Source organism: Streptopelia decaocto (genome assembly GCF_964273445.1).
Source record: "Streptopelia decaocto genome assembly, contig: HAP1_SCAFFOLD_1758, whole genome shotgun sequence".
In the NCBI taxonomy this organism is placed as follows: Eukaryota; Metazoa; Chordata; class Aves; order Columbiformes; family Columbidae; genus Streptopelia; species Streptopelia decaocto.
In genome coordinates, this window is record NW_028116481.1 from 2,472 (window position 1) to 30,329 (window position 27,858).

The 27,858-nt window shown below is 64.6% G+C and overlaps 1 protein-coding gene across 1 annotated transcript; it reads left to right on the plus strand.

The window, feature by feature from the left end:
• Window positions 1–27,858, plus strand: LOC309452189 (adhesion G protein-coupled receptor L1-like; the record flags this gene model as incomplete). The annotated part of the gene is given in 20 exon segments (XM_082076866.1): window positions 1–260; window positions 262–748; window positions 751–801; window positions 1,777–1,781; window positions 2,092–2,173; window positions 3,140–3,243; window positions 9,421–9,606; window positions 10,717–10,755; window positions 11,744–11,927; window positions 13,337–13,459; window positions 14,138–14,343; window positions 16,148–16,318; window positions 18,624–18,833; window positions 21,141–21,361; window positions 22,440–22,506; window positions 23,172–23,263; window positions 24,824–24,992; window positions 25,769–25,897; window positions 26,759–26,855; window positions 27,730–27,858. Coding segments are annotated over 20 exon segments (3,012 nt in total), but the record flags the coding sequence as incomplete, so codon positions are not given.

Below are 27,858 nucleotides of genomic sequence, written 5' to 3' on the forward strand. Positions count from 1 at the left end.
TCTTCGTGTGCCCGGGCACCCTGCAGCGCATCGGCTCTCCCACCTCCAGCCACGAATCCCAGCACCAAGCGGGCGCCTGGTGCCGCGACCCCCTGCAGGCGGGCGACCGGCTCTACGTCATGCCCTGGGTGCCGTACCGCACCGACACCCTCACCGAGTACGCGTCCTGGGACGACTTCGTGGGCGCCCGCCACACCACCACCTACCGCCTCCCCAACCGCGTCGACGGCACCGGCTTCGTCGTCTACGACGGCGCCGTCCTTCTACAACAAGGAGCGCACCCGCAACATCGTCAAGTACGACCTGCGCACCCGCATCAAGAGCGGCGAGACCGTGGTGGGCGCCGCCAACTACCACGACACGTCCCCCTATCGCTGGGGCGGCAAAACCGACCTGGACCTGGCGGTGGATGAGGACGGATTGTGGGTGATTTACGCCACCGAGGGCAACGGGGGGCGGCTGGTGCTGAGCCAGCTCAACCCCTACACGCTGCGCTTCGAGGGGACGTGGGAGACGGGCTACGACAAGCGGGCGGCGTCCAACGCCTTCATGGCGTGCGGGACGCTCTACGTGGTGCGCAGCGTCTACGTGGACGACGACAGCGAGGCGGCCGGCAACCGCGTGGCTTACGCCTTCGACACGCGCGCCAACCGCGGCCGCGCCGTGGAGATGCCGTTCCCCAACCCCTACCAGTACGTGTCGTCCGTGGGCTACAACCCCCGCGACAACCAGCTCTACGTCTGGAACAACCATTCTTGGTCAGATACGGGCTGGAGTTCGGGCCGCCCGAGCGTGGGGATGGTGAGTTATATATGGGGGGGGGGGGGGTTTGGGGGTGCTTCCTGGGTTTGGGGGTGCAGCAGGTACCTTAGGGGAGAACTGGGGGTCACTCTTTAGATTGGGGGTGCCCCAGACACCTTAGGAGAGACTTGGGGGTCCAGGTTACTTTGGGGGTGCCCCAGACACCTGGGGGAATCCCTAAGTGCCTGAGGGGAGCCTTTGGGGCCCTGTTTTACTTTGGGGGTGCCCCAGACATCTGGGGGTCCCTCCTGTATTTTGGGGTGCCCCAGATACCTTAGGAGAGACCTGGGGTTCCAGGTTACTTTGGGGGTGCCCCAAACACCTGAGGGTCTCATTTTACTTTTGGGGTGCCCCAGACACCTTAGGAGAGACCTGGGGGTCCCATTTTACTTTGGGGGTGCCCCAGACACTTGGGGGTCCCAGTTATTTGGGGGTGCTGCAGACACCTTAAGAGAGATCTGGGGGTCACTCTTTACTTTGAGGGTGCCCCAGACACCTGGGGGTCCCTCCTGTCTTTTGGGGTGCCCCAGACACCTTAGGAGAGACCTGGGGGTCCCATTTTACTTTGGGGGTGCCCCAGACACCTCAGGGGAGACCTGGGGGTCCCTGTTTCCTTTGGGGGTGCCCCAGACACCTGGGGGTCCCTCTTTACTTTGGGGTGCTCCAGACACCTTAGGAGAGACTTGGGGGTCCCATTTTACTTTGGGGGAGCCCTGGGCCCCATTTAATTTGGGGGTGCCCCAGACCCTTGGGGGTCCCAGTTATTTGGGGGTGCTGCTGACACCTTAGGAGAGACCTGGGGGTCCAGGTTACTTTGGGGGTGCCCCAGCCGCTTGGGGGGCGCCCTGGGCTCACTTAGGGGGTGCCCCCCACCTGGGCTCAGGAGACTGATGGGGGTCACCCCAAAGCTGCATTCCCCCTATTGGGGGTCAGGGGGGCTCCCCACTCCCTGACCCCCCATTTCCCCCCCCCCAGGTGCGGTGACGACGCTGCCCCCCAGCGCGCCCCCCCGCGCCCCACAGCCCCCCAGAGCTCCCCGGCGCCCGGCCCCACCCCCACGGCTCGACGGGGACCCCTCACCCCCCCCGCCCCCCGGCCCCCCCCCGGGGCCCCCCCGGCCCGGCCCCGCCCACAGCGCCGCCACCCCCGGGGGTCCCCCCGGTTCCCCGGGACCCCAATAGCGGGGTGGGGGCCCCGCCGCCCCGCCCCCCCCGCCGCGTCCCGCCGCCCGCCGGGGGGGCCCGGGGGGCGCCCGGGGGGGTTCCGGGGGGGCCGGCGCGGCTGTGCGAGGCCAGGGAGGTGCGCAGGGTGCAGTGGCCGGCGGCGCAGCAGGGGGTGCTGGTGGAGAGACCCTGCCCCAAGGGCACCCGCGGTACGGGGGCTGGGGGGCTATGGGGTACTGGGGGGCTATGGGGATGGGGGTTATGGGGATTCTGGGGGGGCTATGGGGGTACTGGGGGGCTATGGGGATGGGGGGACATGGGGGGCTATGGGGTTATGGGGGGCTATGGGGATGGGGGTTGTGGGGGGCTTTGGGGGGGCATGAGGGTACTGGGGGCCTATGGTAATGGGGGGCTTAGGGGGTGCTGGGGGGCTATGGGGATGGGGGTTATGGGGGGCTATGGGGGTACTGGGGGGCTATGGGTATGGGGGTTCCTGGGGGATATGGGGTGCTGGGGGGCTATGGGGATGGGGGTTATGGGGGATATGGGGGTGCTGGGGGGCTATGGGGATGGGGGTTATGGGGGGGCTATGAGGATGGGGGTTATGGGGGGCTTTGGGGGGGTATGAGAGTACTGGGGGCCTATGGGGATGGGGGGCTATGGGGGTACTGGGGGCCATGGGGATGGGGGGGACATGGGGGGCTATGGGGATACTGGGGGGCTATGGGGGTACTGGTGGCTATGGGGGTACTGGGGGGCTATGGGGATGGGGGTACTGGGGGGGTTATGGGGGGCTATGAGGGTCCTGTGGGGGCATGAGGGTACTGGGGGCTATGGGGATGGGGGGCTATGGGGGTACTGGGGGGGCCATGGGGATGGGGGGGACATGGGGGGCTATGGGGATACTGGGGGGCTATGGGGATGGGGGGGACATGGGGGGCTATGGGGGTACTGGGGGGCTATGGGGATGGGGGTTATGGGGGGCATGAGGATACTGGGGTCTATAGGGACAGAGGTTATGGGATTCCTGGGGGGCTATGGGGTACTGGGGAGGGTCCTGGGGGGCTGGGGAGCCCTGGGGGGCCCAGGGGAGGGAGGGTCCTGGGGGGCCCAGGGAGGGAGGGTCCTGGGGGGCGGGTTGTGGGAGGGGGAGCCCTGACCCCCCGCCCCCCCAGGCATCGCGTCGTTCCAGTGCCTGCTGGGGCTGGGGGTCTGGAACCCGCGCGGGCCCGACCTCAGCAACTGCACCAGCCCCTGGGTCAACCAGGTGGCGCAGAAGGTACCGGGGGGGCCCCGAAACAGAGACCCCCCCCCCCCCAAAAAAAAAAAAATGGGGATGCTCCCCCAGGTCACGGACCCAGATCGTAACCCTCCCCCCAGCCCCAGGGAACCCACCCTGGGGACCCACACCCCAACACCCCCACTGAGGCAGAGGCCCCCCAACATCCCTGTGCCCCCCCCAATATCCCCTGTGCCCCCTAAATCCCCTGTGCCCCCCCAATATCTGTGTCCCCCAATCGCCTGTGCCCCCCCAATATCTGTGTCCCCCAAATCCCCTGTGCCCCCCCAATATCTCCTGTGCCCCCCAAATCCCCTGTGCCCCTCAATATCCCCTGTGCCCCCCCCAAATCCCCTGGACCCCCCCAAATCTCCTATGCCCCCCAAAACCCCTCTGTACCCCCAAATCCCCTGTGCCCCCCAAATCCCCTGTGCCTCCAGCATCCTATGATGAACCATCAGAGCATCCCCATCCCACAGGGACCCATTGGGGTGGGGGATCCTTATTCAAGGGGTTACCCCAAGATCCCCCCACCCCCATATCCCCTTGGGGAGGATATTGGGGTCCCCCCCTGACCCCCACAAAGTCCCCTATGTCTCCCCCAAGTCCCCTGTGCCCCCCAAATCCCCTTTGTCCCCCCAAATCCCCTGTGCCTCCAGCATCCTATGATGAACCATCAGAGCATCCCCATCCCACAGGGACCCATTGGGGTGGGGGATCCTTATTCAAGGGGTTACCCCAAGATCCCCCACCCCCATATCCCTCCGGAGGGGATATCGGGGTACCCCCCCAATATCCCCTGACCCCCCCAAATCCCCTGTGTCCCCCCCAAATCCCCCGTCCCCCCCAACATCCTTCAATGGGTCATCAGAGCATCCCCATCCCACAGGGACCCATTGGGGTGGGGGATCCTTATTCAAGGGGTTACCCCAAGATCCCCCTACCCCCTTATCCCCCTGGAGAGAATATCGGGGTACCCCCTGACCCCCCAAAGTCCCCTGTGTCCCCCCAAATCCCCTTTGTCCCCCCAAATCCCCTGTGCCCCCAGCATCCTTCAATGGACCATCAGAGCATCCCCATCCCACAGGGACCCAGTGGGGTGGGGGATCCTTATTCAAGGGGTTACCCCAAGATCCCCCCACCCCCATATCCCTCCGGAGGGATATCGGGGTACCCCCCCAATATCCCCTGACCCCCCCCAAATCCCCTGTGTCCCCCCCAAATCCCCCGTCCCCCCCAACATCCTTCAATGGGTCATCAGAGCATCCCCATCCCACAGGGACCCAGTGGGTGGGGGATCCTTATTCAAGGGGTTACCCCAAGATCCTCCCACCCCCATATCCCCCTGGGGAGGATATTGGGGTCCCCCCCGACCCCCACAAAGTCCCCTGTGTCCCCCCAAATCCCCTGTGCCCCCCAAATAGCTGTGCCCCCCAACATCCTTCAATGGACCATCAGAGCATCCCCATCCCACAGGGACCCATTGTGGTGGGGGATCCTTATTCAAGGGGTTACCCCAAGATCCCCCTACCCCCTTATCCCCCTGGGGAGAATATCGGGGTACCCCCCTGACCCCCTCCAAAGTCCCTGTGTCCCCCCAAAGTCCCCTCTACCCCCCCAAATCCCCCTGTGCCCCCCAACATCCTTCAATAGACCACCAGAGCATCCCCCATCCCACAGGGACCCATTGGGGTGGGGATCCTTATTCAAGGGGTTACCCCAAGATCCCCCCACCCCCATATCCCCTTGGGGAGGATATTGGGGTCCCCCCCTGACCCCCCCAAAGTCCCCTGTGTCCCCCCAAATCCCCTTTGTCCCCCCAAATCCCTGTGCCTCCAGCATCCTATGATGAACCATCAGAGCATCCCCATCCCACAGGGACCCATTGGGGTGGGGGATCCTTATTCAAGGGGTTACCCCAAGATCCCCGCACCCCCATATCCCTCCGGAGGGGATATCGGGGTACCCCCCCAATATCCCCTGACCTCCCCAAATCCCCTGTGTCCCCCCCAAATCCCCCGTCCCCCCCAACATCCTTCAATGGGTCATCAGAGCATCCCCATCCCACAGGGACCCAGTGGGGTGGGGGATCCTTATTCAAGGGGTTACCCCAAGATCCCCCTACCCCCTTATCCCCCTGGAGAGAATATCGGGGTACCCCCCTGACCCCCCCAAAGTCCCCTGTGTCCCCCCAAAATCCCCTCTACCCCCCCAAATCCCCCGTGCCACCCAACATCCTTCAATAGACCACCAGAGCATCCCCATCCCACAGGGACCCCTTGTGGGGGGTTTTCCTCCCTGGGGGGTTACCCCAAGATCCCCCCACCCCCATATCCCCCTGGGGGGATATCGGGGTCCCCCCCGACCCCCCCAAAGTCCCCTGTGTCCCCCCAAATCCCCTTTGTCCCCCCAAATCCCCTGTGCCTCCAGCATCCTATGATGAACCATCAGCATCCCCATCCCACAGGGACCCCTTGTGGGGGGTTTTCCTCCCCGGGGGGTTACCCCAAGATCCCCTCACCCCCATATCCCCCTGGGGGGATATCGGGGTACCTCCCCCAACCCCCCCAAAGTCCCCTATGCCTCCCAAATCCCTTGTGCCCCCCAAATCCCCTTTGTCGCCCCAAATCCCCTGTGCCCCCCAACATCCTTCAATGGACCATCAGAGCATCCCCATCCCACAGGGACCCAGTGGGGTGGGGGATCCTTATTCAAGGGGTTACCCCAAGATCCCCGCACCCCCATATCCCTCCGGAGGGGATATCGGGGTACCCCCCCAATATCCCCTGACCCCCCCAAATCCCCTGTGTCCCCCCCAAATCCCCCTTCCCCCCCAACATCCTTCAATGGGTCATCAGAGCATCCCCATCCCACAGGGACCCATTGTGGTGGGGGATCCTTATTCAAGGGGTTACCCCAAGATCCCCCTACCCCCTTATCCCCCTGGAGAGAATATCGGGGTACCCCCCTGACCCCCTCCAAAGTCTCCTGTGCCCCCCAAAGTCCCCTCTACCCCCCCAAATCCCCTGTGCCCCCCAACATCCTTCAATAGACCACCAGAGCATCCCCATCCCACAGGGACCCCTTGTGGGGGGGTTTCCTCCCCGGGGGGTACCCCAAGATCCCCTCACCCCCAAATCCCCCCAGGGGGGATATCGGGGTCCCCCCCGACCCCCCGAAGTCCCCTGTGTCCCCCCAAATCCCCTTTGTCCCCCCAAATCCCCTGTGCCCCCCAACATCCTTCAATGGACCCTCAGAGCATCCCCATCCCACAGGGACCCATTGGGGTGGGGGATCCTTATTCAAGGGGTTACCCCAAGATCCCCGCACCCCCATATCCCTCCGGAGGGGATATCAGGGTACCCCCCCAATATCCCCTGACCCCCCCAAATCCCCTGTGTCCCCCCCAAATCCCCCATCCCCCCCAACATCCTTCAATGGGTCATCAGAGCATCCCCATCCCACAGGGACCCAGTGGGGTGGGGGATCCTTACTCAAGGGGTTACCCCAAGATCCCCCTACCCCCTTATCCCCCTGGAGAGAATATCGGGGTACCCCCCTGACCCCCTCCAAAGTCTCCTGTGCCCCCCAAAGTCCCCTCTACCCCCCCAAATCCCCTGTGCCCCCCAACATCCTTCAATAGACCACCAGAGCATCCCCATCCCACAGGGACCCCTTGTGGGGGGTTTTCCTCCCCGGGGGGTTACCCCAAGATCCCCTCACCCCCAAATCCCCCCAGGGGGGATATCGGGGTCCCCCCCGACCCCCCAAAGTCCCCTGTGTCCCCCCAAATCCCCTTTGTCCCCCAAATCCCCTGTGCCTCCAGCATCCTATGATGAACCATCAGAGCATCCCTATGCCACAGGGACCCCTTGTGGGGGGTTTTCCTCCCCAGGGGGTTACCCCAAGATCCCCTCACCCCCATATCCCCCTGGGGAGGATATTGGGGTCCCCCCCTGACCCCCCCAAAGTCCCGTGTGTCCCCCCAAATCCCCTTTGTCCCCCCAAATCCCCTGTGCCCCCAGCATCCTTCAATGGACCATCAGAGCATCCCCATCCCACAGGGACCCATTGTGGTGGGGGATCCTTATTCAAGGGGTTACCCCAAGATCCCCCTACCCCCTTATCCCCCTGGAGAGAATATCGGGGTACCCCCCTGACCCCCCCAAAGTCCCCTGTGTCCCCCCAAATCCCCTTTGTCCCCCCAAATCCCCTGTGCCCCCAGCATCCTTCAATGGACCATCAGAGCATCCCCATCCCACAGGGACCCAGTGGGGTGGGGGATCCTTATTCAAGGGGTTACCCCAAGATCCCCCTACCCCCTTATCCCCCTGGAGAGAATATCGGGGTACCCCCCTGACCCCCTCCAAAGTCCCCTGTGTCCCCCCAAAATCCCCTCTACCCCCCCAAATCCCCTGTGCCCCCCAACATCCTTCAATGGGTCATCAGAGCATCCCCATCCCACAGGGACCCAGTGGGGTGGGGGATCCTTATTCAAGGGGTTACCCAAGATCCCCGCACCCCCATATCCCTCCGGAGGGGATATCGGGGTACCCCCCCATATCCCCTGACCCCCCCAAATCCCCTGTGTCCCCCCCAAATCCCCTGTGCCCCCCAACATCCTTCAATGGACCATCAGAGCATCCCCATCCCACAGGGACCCAGTGGGGTGGGGGATCCTTATTCAAGGGGTTACCCCAAGATCCCCCTACCCCCTTATCCCCCTGGAGAGAATATCGGGGTCCCCCCCGACCCCCTCCAAAGTCCCCTGTGTCCCCCCAAAGTCCCCTCTACCCCCCCAAATCCCCTGTGCCCCCCAACATCCTTCAGTAGACCACCAGAGCATCCCCATCCCACAGGGACCCCTTGTGGGGGGTTTTCCTCCCCGGGGGGTTACCCCAAGATCCCCTCACCCCCATATCCCCTTGGGGAGGATATTGGGGTCCCCCCCGACCCCCACAAAGTCCCCTGTGTCCCCCCAAAATCCCCTCTACCCCCCCAAATCCCCTGTGCCCCCCAACATCCTTCAATGGACCATCAGAGCATCCCCATCCCACAGGGACCCAGTGGGGTGGGGGATCCTTATTCAAGGGGTTACCCCAAGATCCCCCCACCCCCATATCCCTCCAGAGGGGATATCGGGGTACCCCCCCAATATCCCCTGACCCCCCCCAAATCCCCTTTGTCCCCCCAAATCCCCTGTGCCCCCCAACATCCTTCAATGGACCATCAGAGCATCCCCATCCCACAGGGACCCATTGGGGTGGGGGATCCTTACTCAAGGGGTTACCCCAAGATCCCCCTACCCCCTTATCCCCCTGGGGAGAATATCGGGGTACCCCCCTGACCCCCTCCAAAGTCCCCTGTGTCCCCCCAAAGTCCCCTCTACCCCCCCAAATCCCCTGTGCCCCCCAACATCCTTCAATAGACCACCAGAGCATCCCCATCCCACAGGGACCCCTTGTGGGGGGTTTTCCTCCCCGGGGGGTTACCCCAAGATCCCCTCACCCCCAAATCCCCCCAGGGGGGATATCGGGGTCCCCCCCGACCCCCCAAAGTCCCCTGTGTCCCCCCAAATCCCCTTTGTCCCCCCAAATCCCCTGTGCCTCCAGCATCCTATGATGAACCATCAGAGCATCCCCATCCCACAGGGACCCAGTGTGGTGGGGGATCCTTATTCAAGGGGTTACCCCAAGATCCCCCTACCCCCTTATCCCCCTGGAGAGAATATCGGGGTACCTCCCCCAACCCCCCCAAAGTCCCCTATGCCTCCCAAATCCCCTGTGCCCCCCAAATCCCCTTTGTCCCCCCAAATCCCCTGTGCCTCCAGCATCCTATGATGAACCATCAGAGCATCCCCATCCCACAGGGACCCATTGGGGTGGGGGATCCTTATTCAAGGGGTTACCCCAAGATCCCCGCACCCCCATATCCCTCCGGAGGGGATATCGGGGTACCCCCCCAATATCCCCTGACCCCCCCAAATCCCCTGTGTCCCCCCCAAATCCCCCGTGCCCCCCAACATCCTTCAATGGACCATCAGAGCATCCCCATCCCACAGGGACCCATTGGGGTGGGGGATCCTTATTCAAGGGGTTACCCCAGATCCTCCCACCCCCATATCCCCCTGGGGGGATTTTTGGGGTCCCCCCCCGACCCCCCCACGCCCCCCCCCAGATCAAGAGCGGGGAGAACGCGGCCAACATCGCGAGCGAGCTAGCGCGGCACACGCGGGGCCCGGTGTACGCGGGGGACGTGAGCTCGGCCGTGCGGCTGCTGGAGCAGCTGCTGGACATCCTGGACGCGCAGCTGCAGGCGCTGCGGCCCGTGGAGCGCGAGTCGGCCGGCAAGAACTACAACAAGGTGGGGGCGCCCCCGAAACCGCACCCCAAAACCCGCCCCGGGGGGGGGACCCCAAAACCCGCCCCATGGGGGGGACCCCCAAACCCACCCGGCGCCACCGCGGGGAAGGGAAAGGGGGAGGGTGGGGGGACTATGGGTGCGTCCCGTGGGGGTTTGTGGTCAGATGTTGGGGTGGTTCTGGTCCAAATATTGGGGTTCTGCCCGAAATGTTGGGGTGCTTGTGTGCCAAATATTGGGGTGCTTGTGCCCCAAATGTTGGGGTGTTTATACCCAAAATATTGGGGTTCTTCTTCCCTAAATGTTGGGGTACTTGTGCTCTAAGTCTTGGGGTTCTCCTTCCCCAAATCTTGGGGTTCTGCCCCAAATGTTGGGGTTCTCCTTCCCCAAATGTTGGGGTGTTTGTACCTCAAATGTTGGGGTGTTTGTACCTCAAAAGTTGGGGTTCTCATTCTCTAAATGTTGGGGTTCTCTTGGCCCAAATGTTGGGGTTCTCCTTCCCCAAATCTTGGGTTGTTTGTACCTCAAATGTTGGGGTTCTCCTTCCCCAAATGTTGGGGTACTTGTGCCCCAAGTCTTGGGGTTCTCCTTCCCTAAATCTTGGGGTTCTCCTGCCCCAAATGTTGGGGTTCTGCCCCAAATATTGGGGTGCTTGTGCCCCGAATGTTGGGGTGTTTGAACCTCAAATGTTGGGGTTCTCCTTCCCCAAATGTTGGGGTGTTTGAACCTCAAATGTTGGGGTTGTCATTCTCTAAATGTTGGGGTTCTCCTGCCCCAAATGTTGGGCTACTTGTGCCCCAAATGTTGGGGCGTTTGTGCCCCAGATGTTGGGGTTTTTGTGGCCCAAATATTGGGGTTCTCCTTCCCCAAATCTTGGGGTTCTCCTGCCCCAACTGTTGGGGTTCTGCCCCAAATGTTGGGGTGCTTGTGCCCCAAATGTTGGGGTGTTTGTACCCCAAATCTTGGGGTTCTTCTTCCCCAAATGTTGGGGTTCTCCTGGCCCAAATGTTGGGCTACTTGTGCCCCAAATGTTGGGGTGTTTGTACCCCAAATCTTGCGGTTCCCCTGCCCCTTATGTTGGGGTCCCCACCTGACACTTTTGGGTCCCCCCAGATGCACAAGCGGGAACGCACCTGTAAGGATTACATCAAGGTGAGGGGGCGGGGCCTGGAAGTGGGTGGAGCCGGTCGGGGCGGGGCTTGGTGGGGTTGGACCATTGTGTCCATTGCAGGTGGGGGGGGGTGTCAATGGGTGTGGCCTGTGGGTAGTGGGTGGACACATGAGGTGGGAGGAGCTTGTGGCAGTGGGTGTGGCCATGGGCGTGGCCACCGGCAGGGGCAGTTCCGCCGTGTGGGTGGTGGTGCTGGTGGGTGGGGCCTGGGGGCGGGGTCTCTTCATGGGCGTGGCTTGTGATAGGCAGGGGCTTGGGTGGTGGGTGTGGCTTGGAGGTGGGCGGGCCCTGAGTGGTTGTGTTTGGGGGGTGGGGTCTATGGGCGTGGTCTGGGATAGGCGATCAGCTGGTGGGTGTGGCCTGACTGTGTGGGTGTGTCAGGGGGCGGGGTCTGAGGCTGGAGGCGGGACCTGCATGTGTGGGCGTGTCTGGGGGGGCGAGTGGGTGGGTGTGTCAGGGGGCGGGGCCTAAATGTCTGGGCGTGGTCTGAGTGTTTGGGCATGTCAGAGGTGGGGCCTGGATGCAGGGTGTGTCAGGGGGTGGGGCCTGAATGCATGGGCGTGACAGGAGGGTGGGGCCTGATTCTGGGGGCGGGGTCTGGATGTGTGGGCGTGTCCAGGGGTGGGGCCTGGGTGTGTGGGCGTGTCCAGGGGTGGGGCCTGAGTGTGTGGGCGTGTCAAGGGGTGGGGCCTGAGTGTGTGGGCGTGTCAAGGGGTGGGGCCTGAGTGTGTGGGCGTGTCCAGGGGTGGGGCCTGAGTGTGTGGGCGTGTCAAGGGGTGGGGCCTGAGTGTGTGGGCGTGTCAAGGGGTGGGGCCTGAGTGTGTGGGCGTGTCAAGGGGTGGGGCCTGTGGCTGAGCAGTGCCCAGAGCAGCTGGGGGGGGGGGTGTGGGTGGGCGGTACCTGTCCCAGAGGGCGTGGCAGTGGGCGTGTCCTGACCTGGGCGTGACCGCCCCGCGCTGCCCCCCGCAGGCCGTGGTGGAGGCCGTGGACAACCTGCTGCGCCCCGAGGCGCTGGAGTCGTGGCGGGACATGAACGGCTCGGAGCAGGCGCACACGGCCACCATGCTGCTGGACGTGCTGGAGGAGGGCGCCTTCCTGCTGGCCGACAACGTCAAGGAGCCCGCGCGCTTCCTGGCCGCCCGCCAGAACCTGGGTGAGACCCCCCCCCGAAAAGCGCGGACCCTCGGGGGGCCCTGACCCAAATCTGTGGGGCCTCAGGGACACCCGGGTCCTTGTTCCCTTTCCCAAATCCCATCCCCGTCACACTCATGGGGCCTCAGGGGACATCTGGGTCCCCAAGGTTGTCCCCCAAACCCCTGTCCCCACCCTGCAGTCCCCATAGGGTGAGGGAGACCTTGACCCACATGTGTGGGGCCTCAGGGACACCTGGGTCCCCAAGGTTGTCCCCCAAATCCCCATCCCCTCCCCATGCTCCCCATAGGGTGGGGGAGACCCTGACCCATATATCTGGGACCTCAGGGGACACCTGGGTCCTTGTCCCCTCCCCATCACCACCCCACACACCCTGAAGTCCCCGGGGTCCTTCCCCAAACCCCCGTGTCCCTGCCATGGTCCCCATAGGGTGGGGGAGACCACAACCCTTGGGTCCCCAGGGGTCACCCCCACGCATGTGCAGTGACACGCGTGTGGTGACACACGTGTGCAGCGACACGTGTCTGGTGACTCGGTGTGGTGACACGCGTGCAGCGACAGGCGCGTGGCGAAACGCGTGTGCGGTGACACATGTGGGCGGCGACACGTGTGCCATGACACGCGTGTGCGTTGAGTTGCGTGCGGTGACACGTGTGCGGTGACACGTGTGATGACAGGCGTGCGACGACGCGCATGCGGTGACACGTATGTGCGGTGACAGGCGTGCGGCGACACGCGTGTGGCAAAACGCATCTGCGTTGACACGTGTGCGGTGACACGTGTGCAGTGACACGTATGTGTGGTGACACGCGTGTGGCAACACGCGTGTGGCGAAACGTGTCCGTGGTGACCCGTCCACGGTGACATGTGCGGTGACACGTGTGCGGTGAAAAGTGTGCACAGTGACAAGTGTGCGGCGACTTGCATGTGTGGTGCCACACCTGTGCGGTGACACGCGTGCTGCGACACGCGTGCGTGGTGACAGGCGTGCACGGCAACGCACGCACGCGGTGGTACCTGTGTGGCGACACACGTGCGGTGACACGTGTGCGGTGACACGTGTGTGGTGACACTCATGTGCGGTGACACACGTGGGGCAACACACGTGTGGTGACACGTATGTGTGGTGACAGGCATGTGGTGAGACGCGTGCAGCGACCGCGTGCGGTGAAACGCGTCCGTGGTGACCTGTCCACGGTGACACATGTGCAGTGACACGTGTGCACGGTGACACGTGCGCAGCGACACACGTGCACGGTGACACGTGTGGCGACATGCATGTGTGGTGACACACCTGTGCGGCGACACGTGTGACACACGTGCGTGGTGACAGGCGTGCGGTGACAGGCGTGCGCGGTGACACACGCGTGCGGCGGTACCTGCGCGGTGACACGCGTGTGCCGTCCCCAGTGCTGGAGGTGACGGTACTGAACACCGAGGGGCAGGTGCAGGAACTGGTGTTTCCCCAGGAGTTTGGGGGTGAAAGTTTCATCCAGCTCTCGGCCAACACCCTGAAACAGAACAGTCGCAACGGTGAGGGGGGGCGGGGGCACGCGGGGGGGCTCTCAACGGGCCTGGGGGGGCTCAGGGGGACAGGGTGGCACCTGGGTGGGGGGGTTTCGAGGGTCCTGGGGGGTCTCAGGGGGACATGGTGGCACCTGGGGGGGTGTTTCAATGGTCCTGGGGGGTCTCAGGGGGTGTTTCAATGGTCCTGGGGGGTCTCAGGGGGACATGGTGGCACCTGGGGGGGTGTGAAGGGTCCTGGGGGGTCTCAGGGGGACATGGTGGCATCTGGGGGGGTGTTTCAATGGTCCTGGGGGGTCTCAGGGGGACATGGTGGCACCTGGGGGGGTGTTTCAATGGTCCTGGGGGGTCTCAGGGGGACATGGTGGCACCTGGGGGGGGTGTTTCAATGGTTCTGGGGGGTCTCAGGGGGGTTGGGGAGATTTTGGGGGTCCCAGGAGGGTCTGGGGAGATCTTGGGGGTATTTGGGGCAGTTCAGAAGAGTTTTGGGGGGGCTCCAAGGGGTCAGAGGGTTCTAGAGGGGCATGGGGGGGGGTTGTGGAGATTTTGGGGGTCCCAGGAGGGTCTGGGGAGATCTTGTGGGTAGTTGGGGAGGGCCAGAGGGGTTTGGAGGGTTCCATGGGATCACAGGACACGGGGGGGGTGTGGAGGAGGATTGGGGGGGTCTCTGACAGGCGGCTCCCCCAGGGGTGGTGAAGGTGGTGTTCATCCTGTACAACAACCTGGGGCTGTTCCTGTCGACGGAGAACGCGACGGTGCGGCTGGGGGGGGAGCTGGGCGCCCGCGCCCCCCCGCTGGTCGTCAACTCGCAGGTCATCGCCGCCTCCATCAACAAGGAGTCCAGCCGCGTCTTCCTCATGGACCCCGTGGTCTTCACCCTCCCGCACCTCGAGGTGACACCCCGGACCCCCCAGGACCCCCCAGGACCCCCCTGGCCCTTGGGACCCCCCCAGGACCCCCCTGATCCCTGGGACCCACCCCCAGGTCCTTGGGACCCCCCCTGACCCTTGGGACCCCCCAGGACCCCCCCTGGCCCCTGGGACCCACCCCCTGACCCTTGGGACCCCCCCCAGGACCCCCCTGACCCCTGGGACCCCCCAGTCCCCCAGGACCCCCCCAGACCCCTGGGACCCACCCCCAGATCCTTGGGACCCCCCCAGGACCCACCCAGACCCTTGGGACCCCCCCCAGACCCCCAGGAACCCCCCAAACCCCCAGGACCTCCCCTGACCCCTGGGACCCACCCCCTGACCCTTGGGACCCCCCCAGACCCCCAGGACCCCCCCTGACCCCTGGGACCCGCCCCCAGATCCTTGGGACCCCCCCAGGACCCCCCCAGACCCCTGGGTTCCCCCGGGACTTCCCCGACCCTTGGGACCCCCCCACAACCCCCCGGGACCCCCGGGACCCCCCCAGGACCCCCCTGACCCTTGGGACCCCCCCAGACCCCCAGGACCCCCCCGACCCCTGGGACCCACCCCCTGACCCTTGGGACCCCCCACCGAGACCCCCTGGACCCCCCAGACCTTTGGGACCCCCCCGGCACCCCCCCAGACCCCTGGGTTCCCCCAGGACCCCCCCCCAACCCTTGGGACCCCCACCAGAACCCCAGGACCCCCCCAGGATCCTGGGTTCCCCCAGGACTCCCCCTGACCATTGGGACCCCCACCCAGACCCCCAGGACCCCCCCTGACCCTTGGGACCTCCCGGCAACCCCCAGACTCCCACCCAGGTCCCCAATACACCCCCCAGATCCCTGGGACCCTCACCCCACCCTTGGGACCCCCCCCCAACCCCATAGACCCTCCTGGGACCCTCACCCCACCTTTGGGACCCCCCCCAGCCCCATAGACCCTCCTGGCACCCTCCCCCCACCCTTGGGACCCCCCCCAGGCACCTGGGTCCCCCCAGACTCCCACCCAGGTCCCCAATACACCCCCCAGATCCCTGGGACCCTCACCCCACCCTTGGGACCCCCCCCCAACCCCATAGACCCTCCTGGGACCCTCACCCCACCTTTGGGACCCCCCCCAGCCCCATAGACCCTCCTGGCACCCTCCCCCCACCCTTGGGACCCCCCCCAGGCACCTGGGTCCCCCCAGACTCCCACCCAGGTCCCCAATACACCCCCCAGATCCCTGGGACCCCCACTTGGGACCCCCCCATCCCCATAGACCCTCCTGGGACCCTCACCCCACCCTTGGGACCCCCCAACCCCCACCCCCCCAATCTTTGGGACCCCCCCCAACCCATAGACCCTCCTGGGACCCTCCCCCCACCCTTGGGACCCCCCCCAGGCACCTGGGTCCCCCCAGACTCCCACCCAGGTCCCCAATACACCCCCCAGATCCCTGGGACCCCCACTTGGGACCCCCCCAGCCCCATAGACCCTCCTGGGACCCTCACCCCACCTTTGGGACCCCCCCCATCCCCACAGACCCTCCTGGGACCTTCACCCCATCTTTGGGACCCCCCCCCCATCTTTGGGACCCCCCCCCCCATCCTTGGGACCCCCCCCATCCCCATAGACCCTCCTGGGACCCCTCACCCCACCCTTGGGACCCCCCAACCCCCACCCCCCAATCTTTGGGACCCCTCCAACCCCATAGAACCTCCTGGGACCCTCCCCCCACCCTTGGGACCCCCCCCATCCCCACAGACCCCCTTTAACCCCCCCAATCGTCCCCCCCCGGGCAGGCGAAGAACCATTTCAACGCCAACTGCTCGTTCTGGAACTACTCGGAGCGCTCCATGACGGGCCACTGGTCCACGCAGGGCTGCCGGCTGCTGGACACCAACGCCACGCACACGTCCTGCGCCTGCAGCCACCTCACCAACTTCGCCGTGCTCATGGCGCACCGCGAGAGCGTGAGGGACACGGGGGGACGCGGGGGGACGCGGGGGGGACGCGGCGCCGGATGCTGCGGGTGGCTTGGGGATGCTGGGCTCAGCGGCAAAATGGCGGCAGAGTCACCTCAGGGGTCAAAATGGCGCCAAATCACCTCAGGGGTCAAAATGGCGCCAAATCACCTCAGGGGTCAAAATGGCGCCAAATCACCTCAGGGGTCAAAATGGCGCCAAATCACCTCAGGGTCAAAATGGCGCCAAATCACCTCAGGGTCAAAATGGCACCAGAATCACCTCAGGGTCAAAATGGCGCCAAATCACCTCAGGGGTCAAAATGGCGCCAAATCATCTCAGGGTCAAAATGGCGCCAAATCATCTCAGGGTCAAAATGGCGCCAAATCACCTCAGGGTCAAAATGGCACCAAATCACCTCAGGGTCAAAATGGCACCAGAATCACCTCAGGGTCAAAATGGCACCAAATCACCTCAGGGTCAAAATGGCGCCAAATCACCTCAGGGTCAAAATGGCACCAGAATCACCTCAGGGTCAAAATGGCACCAAATCACCTCAGGGTCAAAATGGCGCCAAATCATCTCAGGGTCAAAATGGCGCCTGAATCACCTCAGGGCTCAAAATGGCACCAGAATCACCTCAGGGTCAAAATGGCACCAGAATCACCTCAGGGTCAAAATGGCGCCAGAATCACCTCAGGGATTAAAATGGCCCCAAAATCACCTCAAAATAAAATGGGGCTAAAATCAACAGAGGGATCAAAATGGCCCCAAAATCACCTCAGAGATCAAAATAGCACCAGAATCACCTCAGGGTCAAAATGGCCCCAAAATCACCTCAGGGTCAAAATGGCGCCAGAATCACCTCAGGGGACAAAATGGCGCCAGAATCACCTCAGGGATTAAAATGGCCCCAAAATCACCTCAAAACAAAATAGCACCAAAATTACCTCAGGGTCAAAATGGCGCCAAATCACCTCAGGGATCAAAATGGCGCCAGAATCACCTCAAAATAAAATGGGGCTAAAATCAACACAGGGATCAAAATGGCCCCAAAATCACCTCAGGGATCAAAATGGCGCCAGAATCACCTCAAAATAAAATGGGGCTAAAATCAACACAGGGATCAAAATGGCCCCAAAATCACCTCAAAACAAAATAGCACCAGAATCACCTCAGGGTCAAAATGGCGCCAGAATCACCTCAGGGATTAAAATGGCCCCAAAATCACCTCAAAACAAAATAGCACCAAAATTACCTCAGGGTCAAAATGGCGCCAAATCACCTCAGTGATCAAAATGGCCCCAAAATCACCTCAAAACAAAATAGCACCAAAATTACCTCAGGGTCAAAATGGCGCCAAATCACCTCAGTGATCAAAATGGCCCCAAAATCACCTCAAAACAAAATAGCACCAAAATTACCTCAGGGTCAAAATGGCGCCAAATCACCTCAGGGATCAAAATGGCGCCAGAATCACCTCAGGGCTCAAAATGGCCCCAAAATCACCTCAGGGATCAAAATGGCCCCAGAATCACCTCAAAATAAAATGGGGCTAAAATCAACACAGGGATCAAAATGGCGCCAAAATCACCTCAGGGTCAAAATGGCGCCAGAATCACCTCAGGGATGAAAATGAACCAAAATCACCTCAGAGTGCAAAATGGTGATACTAGAATCACCTCAGGATCAAAATGGCGCCAAAATCCCCTCAGGGATCAAAGTGGCACCAGAATCACCTCAGGATCAAAATGGCGCCAGAATCACCTCAGGGGTCAAAATGGCGCCAGAATCACCTCAGGGATTAAAATTGCCCCAAAATCACCTCAAAACAAAATAGCACCAAAATCACCTCAGGGTCAAAATGGCGCCAGAATCACCTCAGGGATCAAAATGGGGCTAAAATCACCTCAAAACAAAATAGTGCCAAAATCACCTCAGGGCTCAAAATGGCGCCAAATCACCTCAGGGATTAAATGGCCCCAAAATCACCTCAAAACAAAATAGCACCAAAATCACCTCAGGGTTCAAAATGGCACCAGAATCATCTCGGATCAAAATGAGCCAAAATCACCTCAGGGCTCAAAATGGCGCCAAATCACCTCAGGGTCAGAATGGCGCCAAAATCCCCTCAGGGATCAAAATGGCGCCAGAATCCCCTCAGGGCTCAAAATGGCGCCAGAATCCCCTCAGGGATCCCCTCGCCAGCCCTGGGGGGTGACCAGATCAGCTCTTGATGCCCGTTTTATCGCCGGGCTGGGTTGCGGTTGGACTCCATGATCCCCAGCGGGGCGTTTTTGGCGTGTTTCGGCAGTACCAGGGCCGGCTGAACGAGGTGCTGCTGTCGGTCATCTCCTGGGTGGGCATCGTGGTGGCCATGGTGTGCCTGGGCGTGTGCATCTCGGCGTTCTGCTGCCTGCGGGGGCTGCCGTCCGACCGCACCACCATCCACAAGAACCTCTGCATCAGCCTCTTCCTGGCCGAGCTCGTCTTCCTCGTCGGCATCGATAAGACGCAGTACCAGGTCTGGGGGGGCTCCTGGGACCCCCTTATTGCCCCCACCCATGGCAACCATGGGACCCCCTGTGGCACCCTGAGACCCCTGGGACCCCCGTGGCATCCTGGGACCCCCTCGTTCCCCACCTGGGACCCCCTTATTTCCCCCCCATGGCACCCCTGGGACCCCCATGGCATCCTGGGACCCCCATGGCACCCCTGGGACCCCCTTGTGCCCCCCATGGCACCCTTGAGACCCCTGGGACCCCCATGGCACCCCTGGGACCCCCTGTGGCATCCTGAGACACCTGGGACCCCCACGGCACCCCTGGGACCCCCTTGTGCCCCCCGTGGCACCCTTGAGACCCCTGGGACCCCCATGGCACCCCTGGGACCCCCTGTGGCATCCTGAGACACCTGGGACCCCCTTGTTCCCCACCTGGGACCCCCTGGGACCCCCACAGCACCCCTGGGACCCCCCGTGCCCCCCGTGGCATCCTGAGACACCTGGGACCCCCATGGCACCCCGGGGACCCCCTGTGCACCCCATGGCATCCTGAGACACCTGGGACCCCCGTGGCATCCTGGGACCCCCTTGTTCCCCACCTGGGACCCCCTGTGTCCCCCACAGCACCCCTGGGACCCCCTTTGCCCCCCATGGCACCCTTGAGACCCCTGGGACCCCCTTGTTCCCCACCTGGGACCCCCTGGGACCCCCACAGCACCCCTGGGACCCCCTGTGACATCCTGAGACCCCTGGGACCCCCATGGCAGCCTGGGACCCCCTTGTTCCCCACCTGGGACCACTAGGACCTCCATGTGCTCCCCATGGCACCCCTGGGACCCCCTGTGCCCCCCGTGACACCCTTGAGACCCCTGTGCCCCCCATGGCATCCTGGGACCCCCATGGCACCCCTGGGACCCCTGTGCCCCCCATGGCACCCTGTGCCCCCCATGGCACCCCTGGGACCCCTGTGCCCCCCGTGACACCCTTGAGACCCCTGTGCCCCCCATGGCATCCTGGGACCCCCTGGGACCCCCTGTGCCCCCCATGGCACCCCTGGGACCCCCTGTGCCCCCCATGGCACCCTTGAGACCCCTGGGACCCCCTTGTTCCCCACCTGGGACCCTAGGACCCCCTGTGCCCCCCATGGCACCCCTGGGACCCCCTCATTCCCCACATAGGACCCCTAGGACCCCCTGTGCCCCCCATGGCACCCCTGGGACCCCCTCATTCCCCACATAGGACCCCTAGGACTCCCTGTGCCCCCCATGGCACCCCTGGGACCCCTTGGGTCCCCACAGGTGACCTGTCCCATCATTACGGGGTCCCCACACCATCCTGTCCCCCCTGTCCCCACAGGTGACCTGTCCCATCACTAGGGTGTCCCCTCACCACCCGGTCCCCCCGCTGTCCCTGTCCCCACAGGTGACCTGTCCCATCATTAGGGAGTCCCCACACCATCCTGTCCCCGCAGGTGACCTGTCCCATCATTAGGGAGTCCCCACACCATCCTGTCCCCGCAGGTGACCTGTCCCATCACTAGGGGGTCCCCACACCATCCTGTCCCCTCCGCTGTCCCTGTCCCCATGGGTGACCTGTCCCGTCATTAGGGGGTCCCCACACCATCCTGTCCCCCCCACGCTGTCCCTGTCCCCACAGGTGACCTGTCCCATCACTAGGGGTTCCCCTCACCACCCCGTCCCCCCGCTGTCCCTGTCCCCACAGGTGACCTGTCCCATCATTAGGGTGTCCCCTCACCATCCTGTACCCCCTGTCCCCACAGGTGACCTGTCCCATCATTAGGGGGTCCCCTCACCACCCCGTCCCCCCGCTGTCCCTGTCCCCGCAGGTGACCTGTCCCATCATTACGGGGTCCCCACACCATCCTGTCCCCCCTGTCCCCACAGGTGACCTGTCCCATCACTAGGGGGTCCCCACACCATCCTGTCCCCCCTGTCCCCACAGGTGACCTGTCCCATCATTAGGGGGTCCCCACACCATCCTGTCCCCTCCGCTGTCCCTGTCCCCATGGGTGACCTGTCCCATCACTAGGGTGTCCCCTCACCACCCTGTCCCCCCGCTGTCCCTGTCCCCATGGGTGACCTGTCCCATCATTAGGGAGTCCCCACACCATCCTGTCCCCACAGGTGACCTGTCCCATCACTAGGGGGTCCCCACACCATCCTGTCCCCCCCACGCTGTCCCTGTCCCCATGGGTGACCTGTCCCATCATTAGGGGGTCCCCACACCATCCTGTCCCCACAGGTGACCTGTCCCATCACTAGGGTGTCCCCTCACCACCCCGTCCCCCCGCTGTCCCTGTCCCCGCAGGTGGCCTGTCCCATCTTCGCGGGGCTGCTGCACTACTTCTTCCTGGCGTCGTTCTCGTGGCTGTGCCTGGAGGGCGTCCACCTCTACCTGCTGCTGCTCGAGGTGTTCGAGAGCGACCTGTCCCGTCGCAAGTACTACTACGCCGGCGGCTACTGCTTCCCCGCCGTCGTGGTGGCCGTGGCCGCCGCCGTGGACCACCGCAGCTACGGCACCGACCAGGCGTGAGCGGGGGCGGGGCCTGCCCGGGGGGGCGGGGCCTGAGCACTGGCATGGCGGCCGTGGGTGCAGCTGTGGGTGTTCACTGGTGTCAATGGAAGGGCCTGGGGGCGTGGCCAGAGCACTAGGGGCGGGGCTTGAGCACTGTCATGGCGGCCATGGGTGCAGCTGTGGGTGTTGACTGGTGTCAATGGAAGGGCCTGGGGGCGTGGCCAGAGCACTAGGGGCGGGGCTTGGTCTCTGGGGGTGGAGCTTGAGCCCTGGGGGTGTGGCCTGAGCAGTGTCATGGTGGCCATGGGTGCAGCTGTGGGTGTTCACTGGTGTCAATGGAGGGACCTGGGGGCGTGGCTTGTTCCCTGGGGGTGGAGCTTGAGCCCTGGGGGCGTGGCCTGAGCCCTAGGGGTGGAGCTTTTCCCTCTGTCATGGTGGCCATGGGTGCAGCTGTGAGTGTTGACTGGTGTCAATGGAGGGGCCTGGGGGCGTGGCCAGAGCACTAAGGGCGGGGCCTGAGCACTGTCATGGCGGCCATGGGTGCAGCTGTGGGTGTTGACTGGTGTCAATGGAGGGGCCTGGGGGCGTGGCCAGAGCACTAGGGGCGGGGCTTGGTCTCTGGGGGTGGAGCTTGAGCCCTGGGGGTGTGGCCTGAGCAGTGTCATGGTGGCCATGGGTGCAGCTGTGGGTGTTGACTGGTGTCAATGGAGGGGCCTGGGGGCGTGGCCAGAGCACTAGGGGCGGGGCTTGGTCTCTGGGGGTGGAGCTTGAGCCCTGGGGGCGTGGCTTTTCCCTCTGTCATGGCGGCCCTGGGGGCATTGATTGGGTATGAATGGAAGGATCTGGGGGTGGAGCTTGATCCCTGTGGGCGTGGCCTGATCCATGGGGGTGTGGCCTAAGCCATAGGGGCGGAGCTTTTTCCTCTTATGGTGGTACATGGGTGCAGCTTTGGGCATTGACTGGTGTGAATGGAGGGGTCTGGGGGCGGGGCATCCCCTTGCTGTGGGTGGAGCCTAGCCCAGGGGGTGTGGTCTGGGGGCGTGGCCTCGTGGCAGGGAGGGGCGTGGCTCCCTGACGCCCTGCCCACCGCAGGTGCTGGCTGCGTGTGGACAATTATTTCATCTGGAGCTTCATTGGGCCCGTGGCCTTTGTCATCCTGGTATGGGGGTCCCGCCGTGGGGTGGGGGTCCTGGGGGTCCTGCCGTGGGGTGGGGGTCCTGCTGTGGGTCTAAGGGTCCCTGCTGTGGCTTGGGGGTCGCACTGTGGGTCTGGGGTGCTGCTGTGGGTCTGGGAGTCCTGTTGTGGGTCTTTGGGCACCACTGTGGGTCTGGGGGTCTCATCTGGGTCTGAGGGTCCCACCATGGGGCTGGGGTGATGCTGTGGGTCCCTCCATGGGGCTGGGGACCCACTGTAGGTCTGGGGGTCCCTCCGTGGGTCTGAGGGTCCCACCATGGGACTGGGGGTCCCATCTCCATCTGAGGGTCCCACCATGGGACTGGGGGTGCTGCTGTGGGTCCCTCCATGGGTCTGAGGGTCCTACCATGGGACTGGGGGGTCTCATCTCCATCTGAGGGTCCCACCATGAGTCTGGGGGTCCCACCATGGGTCTGGGGGTCCCGCTGTGGGTCCGAGGGCCCCACTATGGGTTCATGGCTCCCGTCTGAGTCTGAGGCTCCACTATGGGGCTGGGGGTGCTGTTGAGGGTCTCTCCGTGGGTCTGGGGGTCACTCCATGGGTCTGGGGGTCCCGCGTGGGTCTGGGGGTGCAGCCGTGGGTCTGGGGGGGCGGGGGGTCGCGCCGTGGGGCTGAGGCCGGTCCCCACAGGTCACGCTGACGTTCCTGCTGGTGACGTTGCACAAGATGCTGCGCAGCTCGGCCGCCCTCAAACCCGACTCCAGCCGCCTCGACAGCATCAAGTGAGGCCCCAAAACGGGGGGAACCCCGACACCCGCACCCCAAAACGGGACCCCCGCCACCCACCCTCCTAAATGAGGAAGGGACCCCGAAACCAGCCCCCCCCCCCCCCCCCATAAAGCCCCAAAACCCGCCCCGGGGAGTAGAACTGCACTGCAGAATGGGGAGAGATCCCCCAAAATTGGGGCTCCCTGGGGCACCCCAAAACACAGACATGATCTCCCCACCACCCAGATTCCCCAAATCCTGTAGCCCACCAGCTTGGGGGTGCTGGGGGTCCCTGACTCCACGTCCCTCCCAGGTCATGGGTGCTGGGGGGTCCCTGTGTCCCCCAACCCCCCTGTGTCCCCCAGGGTGTGGGTGTTGGGGGGCCCTGTGCACCCCCCAACCCCTCTGGCCCCCTAAAATGTGGGTCCTGGCGATTGCTGACCCCCCTCATGTCCCCAGGTCATGGGTGCTGGGGGTCCCTGTCCCCCATTCATGAATCCTGAGGGTCCCTGTCTCCCATTCACGGGTTCTGGGGGGTCCCTGTCTCCATTCATGGGCATTGGGGTCCCTGCCCCATACTCAGAGGTTCTGGGGGTCCCTGCCCCCCATTTATGAGTCTTGGGGGTTCCTGCCCCCCATTCACAAGTCCTGGGGGTCCCTGCCCCCCATTCACAGCTTCTGGGGGTCCCTGCCCCCCATTCACAAGTCCTGGGGGTCCCTGTCCCCCATTCATGGGCATTGGGGTCCCTGTCCCCCATTCACGGGTTCTGGGGGTCCCTATCTCCATTCACAAGTCCTGGGGGTCCCTGTCCCCCATTCATGGGCATCGGGGTCCCTGTCCCCCATTCACAGCTTCTGGGGGTCCCTGTCCCCACTCACAAGTCCTGGGGGTCCCTGTCCCCCATTCACAGGTCCTGGTGGTCCCCACCCCCCATTCATGAATCCTGGGGGTCCCTGTCCCCCATTCATGGGCATTGGGGTCCCTGTCCCCCATTCACAGCTTCTGGGGGTCCCTATCTCCATTCACAAGTCCTGGGGATCCCTGTCCCCCATTCATGAGTCTTGGGGGTCCCTGTCCCCCCTCATTCACAGGTCCTGGTGGTCCCCACCCCCCATTCACGAATCCTGGGGGTCCCTGTCCCCCATTCATGAGTCCTGGGGGTCCCTGCCCCCCATTCACAGCTTCTGGGGGTCCCTGTCCCCCATTCATGGGCATTGGGGTCCCTGTCCCCCATTCACAGGTTCTGGGGGTCCCTGTCCCCATTCACAAGTCCTGGGGGTCCCTGTCCCCCATTCACAGGTTCTGGGGGTCCCCGCCCCCCACTCACAAGTCCTGGGGGTCCCTGTCCCCACTCACAAGTCCTGGGGGTCCCCGCCCCCCATTCACGAGTCCTGGGGGTCCCTGTCCCCCATTCATGGACATTGGGGTCCCTGTCCCCCATTCACGGGTTCTGGGGGTCCCTGTCCCCACTCACAAGTCCTGGGGGTCCCTGCCCCCCATTCACGAGTCCTGGGGGTCCCCGCCCCCCACTCACGATTCCTGGGGTGTCCCCCCCCCCCGCGTTGCCCCCCAGGTCGTGGGCGCTGGGGGCCATCGCGCTGCTGCTGCTGCTGGGTCTGACCTGGGCCTTCGGCCTCCTCTTCGTCACGCGCGAGTCGGTGCTGACGGCGTCGCTGTTCACGGCCTGCAACGCGCTGCAGGGCACCTTCATCTTCGTCTTCCACTGCGCCCTCCAGAAAAAGGTGGGGGGGGGGCACCCTGGGGTGGGGGGGACACCCAAGGGTGGGGGGGGGCACCCTAGGGGGCACCCAAGGGTGGGGGATGTGGGGTAGGGGGTCAGCATGGGCACCTTCATCTTCCTCTGAGTCCCCTGGAAAAAGGTGGGTGGGGGGCACCCAAGGGTGGGGAAGGCACCCTGGGGGGCACCCAAGGGTGGGGGGGCACCCAAGGCTGGGGGAGGTACCATGGGGGGCACCCAAGGGTGGGGGATGTGGGGTAGGGGGTCAGCATGGGCACCTTCATCTTCCTCTGAGTCCCCTGGAAAAAGGTGGGTGGGGGGCACCCTGGGGTGGGGAGGCACCATGGGGGGCACCCAAGGGTGGGGGGGGACACCCTGGGGGGCACCCAAGGGTGGGGGATGTGGGGTAGGGGGTCAGCATGGGCACCTTCGTATCCCTCTGAATCCCCTGGAAAAAGGTGGGTGGGGGGCACCCAAGGGTGGGGGAGGCACCATGGGGGGCACCCAAGGGTGGGGGGGCACCCAGGGGTGGGGGATACATGGGGCATGGGGCTCAGGATGTGTAGGGAGGCCAAGGGGGGGTCTCAGGGATATGGGGGGGCCCTGGGTGGGGGGTGCAGTGCTGGGGGGGGGTCTCAGCAGAACAAGGGGGTGACCCCTGGGGGGTCCCGGGGAGAGGGACGAGTCGTCCATTAGAGGTCCCCAGGGTGGGGGCGGTCCCCTTTGGGCTGTCCCCTTTGGGGTGTCCCCAGGTCCCTGACCCCCCCGCCCCCCCCCCAGGTGCACCGGGAGCTGAGCAAGTGCCTGCGGCACACGTCCTGCTGCCTGCGCAGCCCCCCCGGCACCTCCCTGGGCGCCCTCAAGACCTCGGCCATCCGCACCAACACCCGCTACTACACCGGCACCCAGGTGGGACCCCCGGGACCCCCATGGCACCCCCCGAACCCCCTGAACCCCCTGATCCCCCCCGAACCCCCTGAACCCCCTCAGAACCCCCACAGAACCCTCTGAACCCCAGGACACCCCCTGACCCCCCCAGAACCCTCTGAACCCCCACAGCACCCTCTGAACCCCATGACACCCCCTGACCCCCCCAGAACCCCCTGAACCCTCCAGAACCCCCACAACACCCCCTGAACCTCACAGCACCCCCTGAACCCCCTCAGAACCCCCACAGCACCCTCTGAACCCCACGGCACCCCCTGACCCCCCCTGAACCCCCCTGAACCCCCCAGCACCCCTGAACCCCCTCAGCACCCCCTGAACCCCATGGCATCCCCTGACCCCCCTAGAACCCTCTGAACCCCACGGCACCCCCTGACCCCCCCCCAGCACCCCCTGAACCCCCTCAGAACCCCCCCAGAACGCTCTGATCCCCCACAGAACCCTCTGAACCCCATGACACCCCCTGACCCCCCTGAACCTTCTGAACCCCCACAGAACCCTCTGAACCCCATGACACCCCCTGACCCCCCCTGAACCCCCCAGAACTCCCACAGCACCCTCTGAACCCTCCAGAACCCCCTGACACCCCCAGCACCATCTGAACCCCCCCGACCCCCCACAGCACCTCCTGACCCCCCCCCAGCATCCCCTGAACCCCCCCAGCACCCCCCAACTCCCTTTGGCACCCCCAGCCCCCCCCCAGAGTTGGGCCCTGGGGGTGACAGGACCCCACGGGGTGAACCATGACAGGGGCGGGGGGGGGTTGGGTCCCCAGGGTGGGGTTTTTTTTTGGGGGGGGGGGTCCCAGCTGCACCCCCTCCCCAGAGCCGGATCCGGAGGATGTGGAACGACACCGTGCGGAAGCAAACGGAGTCCAGCTTCATGGGGGGGGACCTGAACAGCACCCCCACCCTCAACAGAGGTGAGAGACACCCCTGACCCCCCCTGAGACCCCCCGGACCCCCCCACCCTCAGCAGAGGGGAGAGACACCCCCTGACCCCCCCTGAGACCCCCCGGACCCCCCCACCCTCAACAGAGGGGAGAGACACCCCCTGACCCCCCCTGACCCCCCCTGACCCCCGCACCCTCAACAGAGGGGAGAGACACCCCCTGACCCCCGCTGACCCCCCCACCCTCAACAGAGGGGAGACCCCCAAGACCCCCGAGACCCCCACCCTCAACAAAGCTGAGACCCCACCCCTGAGCACCCCCAACCTCACCAGAGGGGAGACCCCCCATGATCCCCCCCAGAACCCCCTTTGAGCCCCCCCCCCAGACACCCTGAGCCCCCCCAGGACCCCCTTCAGGAACCCCAAAACCTCCTTGGGACCCCCCCAGGACCCCCCTGTGACCCCCCAGATCCCCCTGTGACCACCCCAGATCCCCCTGTGTCCCCCCCAGGACGCCCTAGGACCCCCCCAGACCCTCCAGGACCCCCCCAGATCCCCCTGTGACCCCCCCAGATCCCCCTGTGACCCCCCCAGACCCCTCCAGGACCCCCCCAGATCCCCCTGTGACCCCCTCCAGGCCCCCCCAGACCCCTCCAGGACCCCCCCAGATCCCCCAGTGACCCCCCAGACCCCCCCAGGACCCCCTAGGACCCCCCCAGACCCCTCCAGGACCCCCCCAGATCCCCCTGTGACCCCCCCCCAGACCCCCCCAGGACCCCCTAGGACCCCCCCAGACCCCTCCAGGACCCCCCCAGATCCCCCTGTGACCCCCCCCAGACCCCCCCAGACCCCTCCAGGACCCCCCCAGATACCCCTGTGACCCCCCTGACCCCCCCTCTCCGCAGGTCCCATGGGGAACCACCTGCTGCCCAACCCGGTGCTGCAGCCGCGGGGGGGGTCCAGCCCCTACAACACCCTGATCGCCGAGTCCGGGGGGTTCGCCCCCGCGTCGCCCCCCCCCTTCACCTCACCAG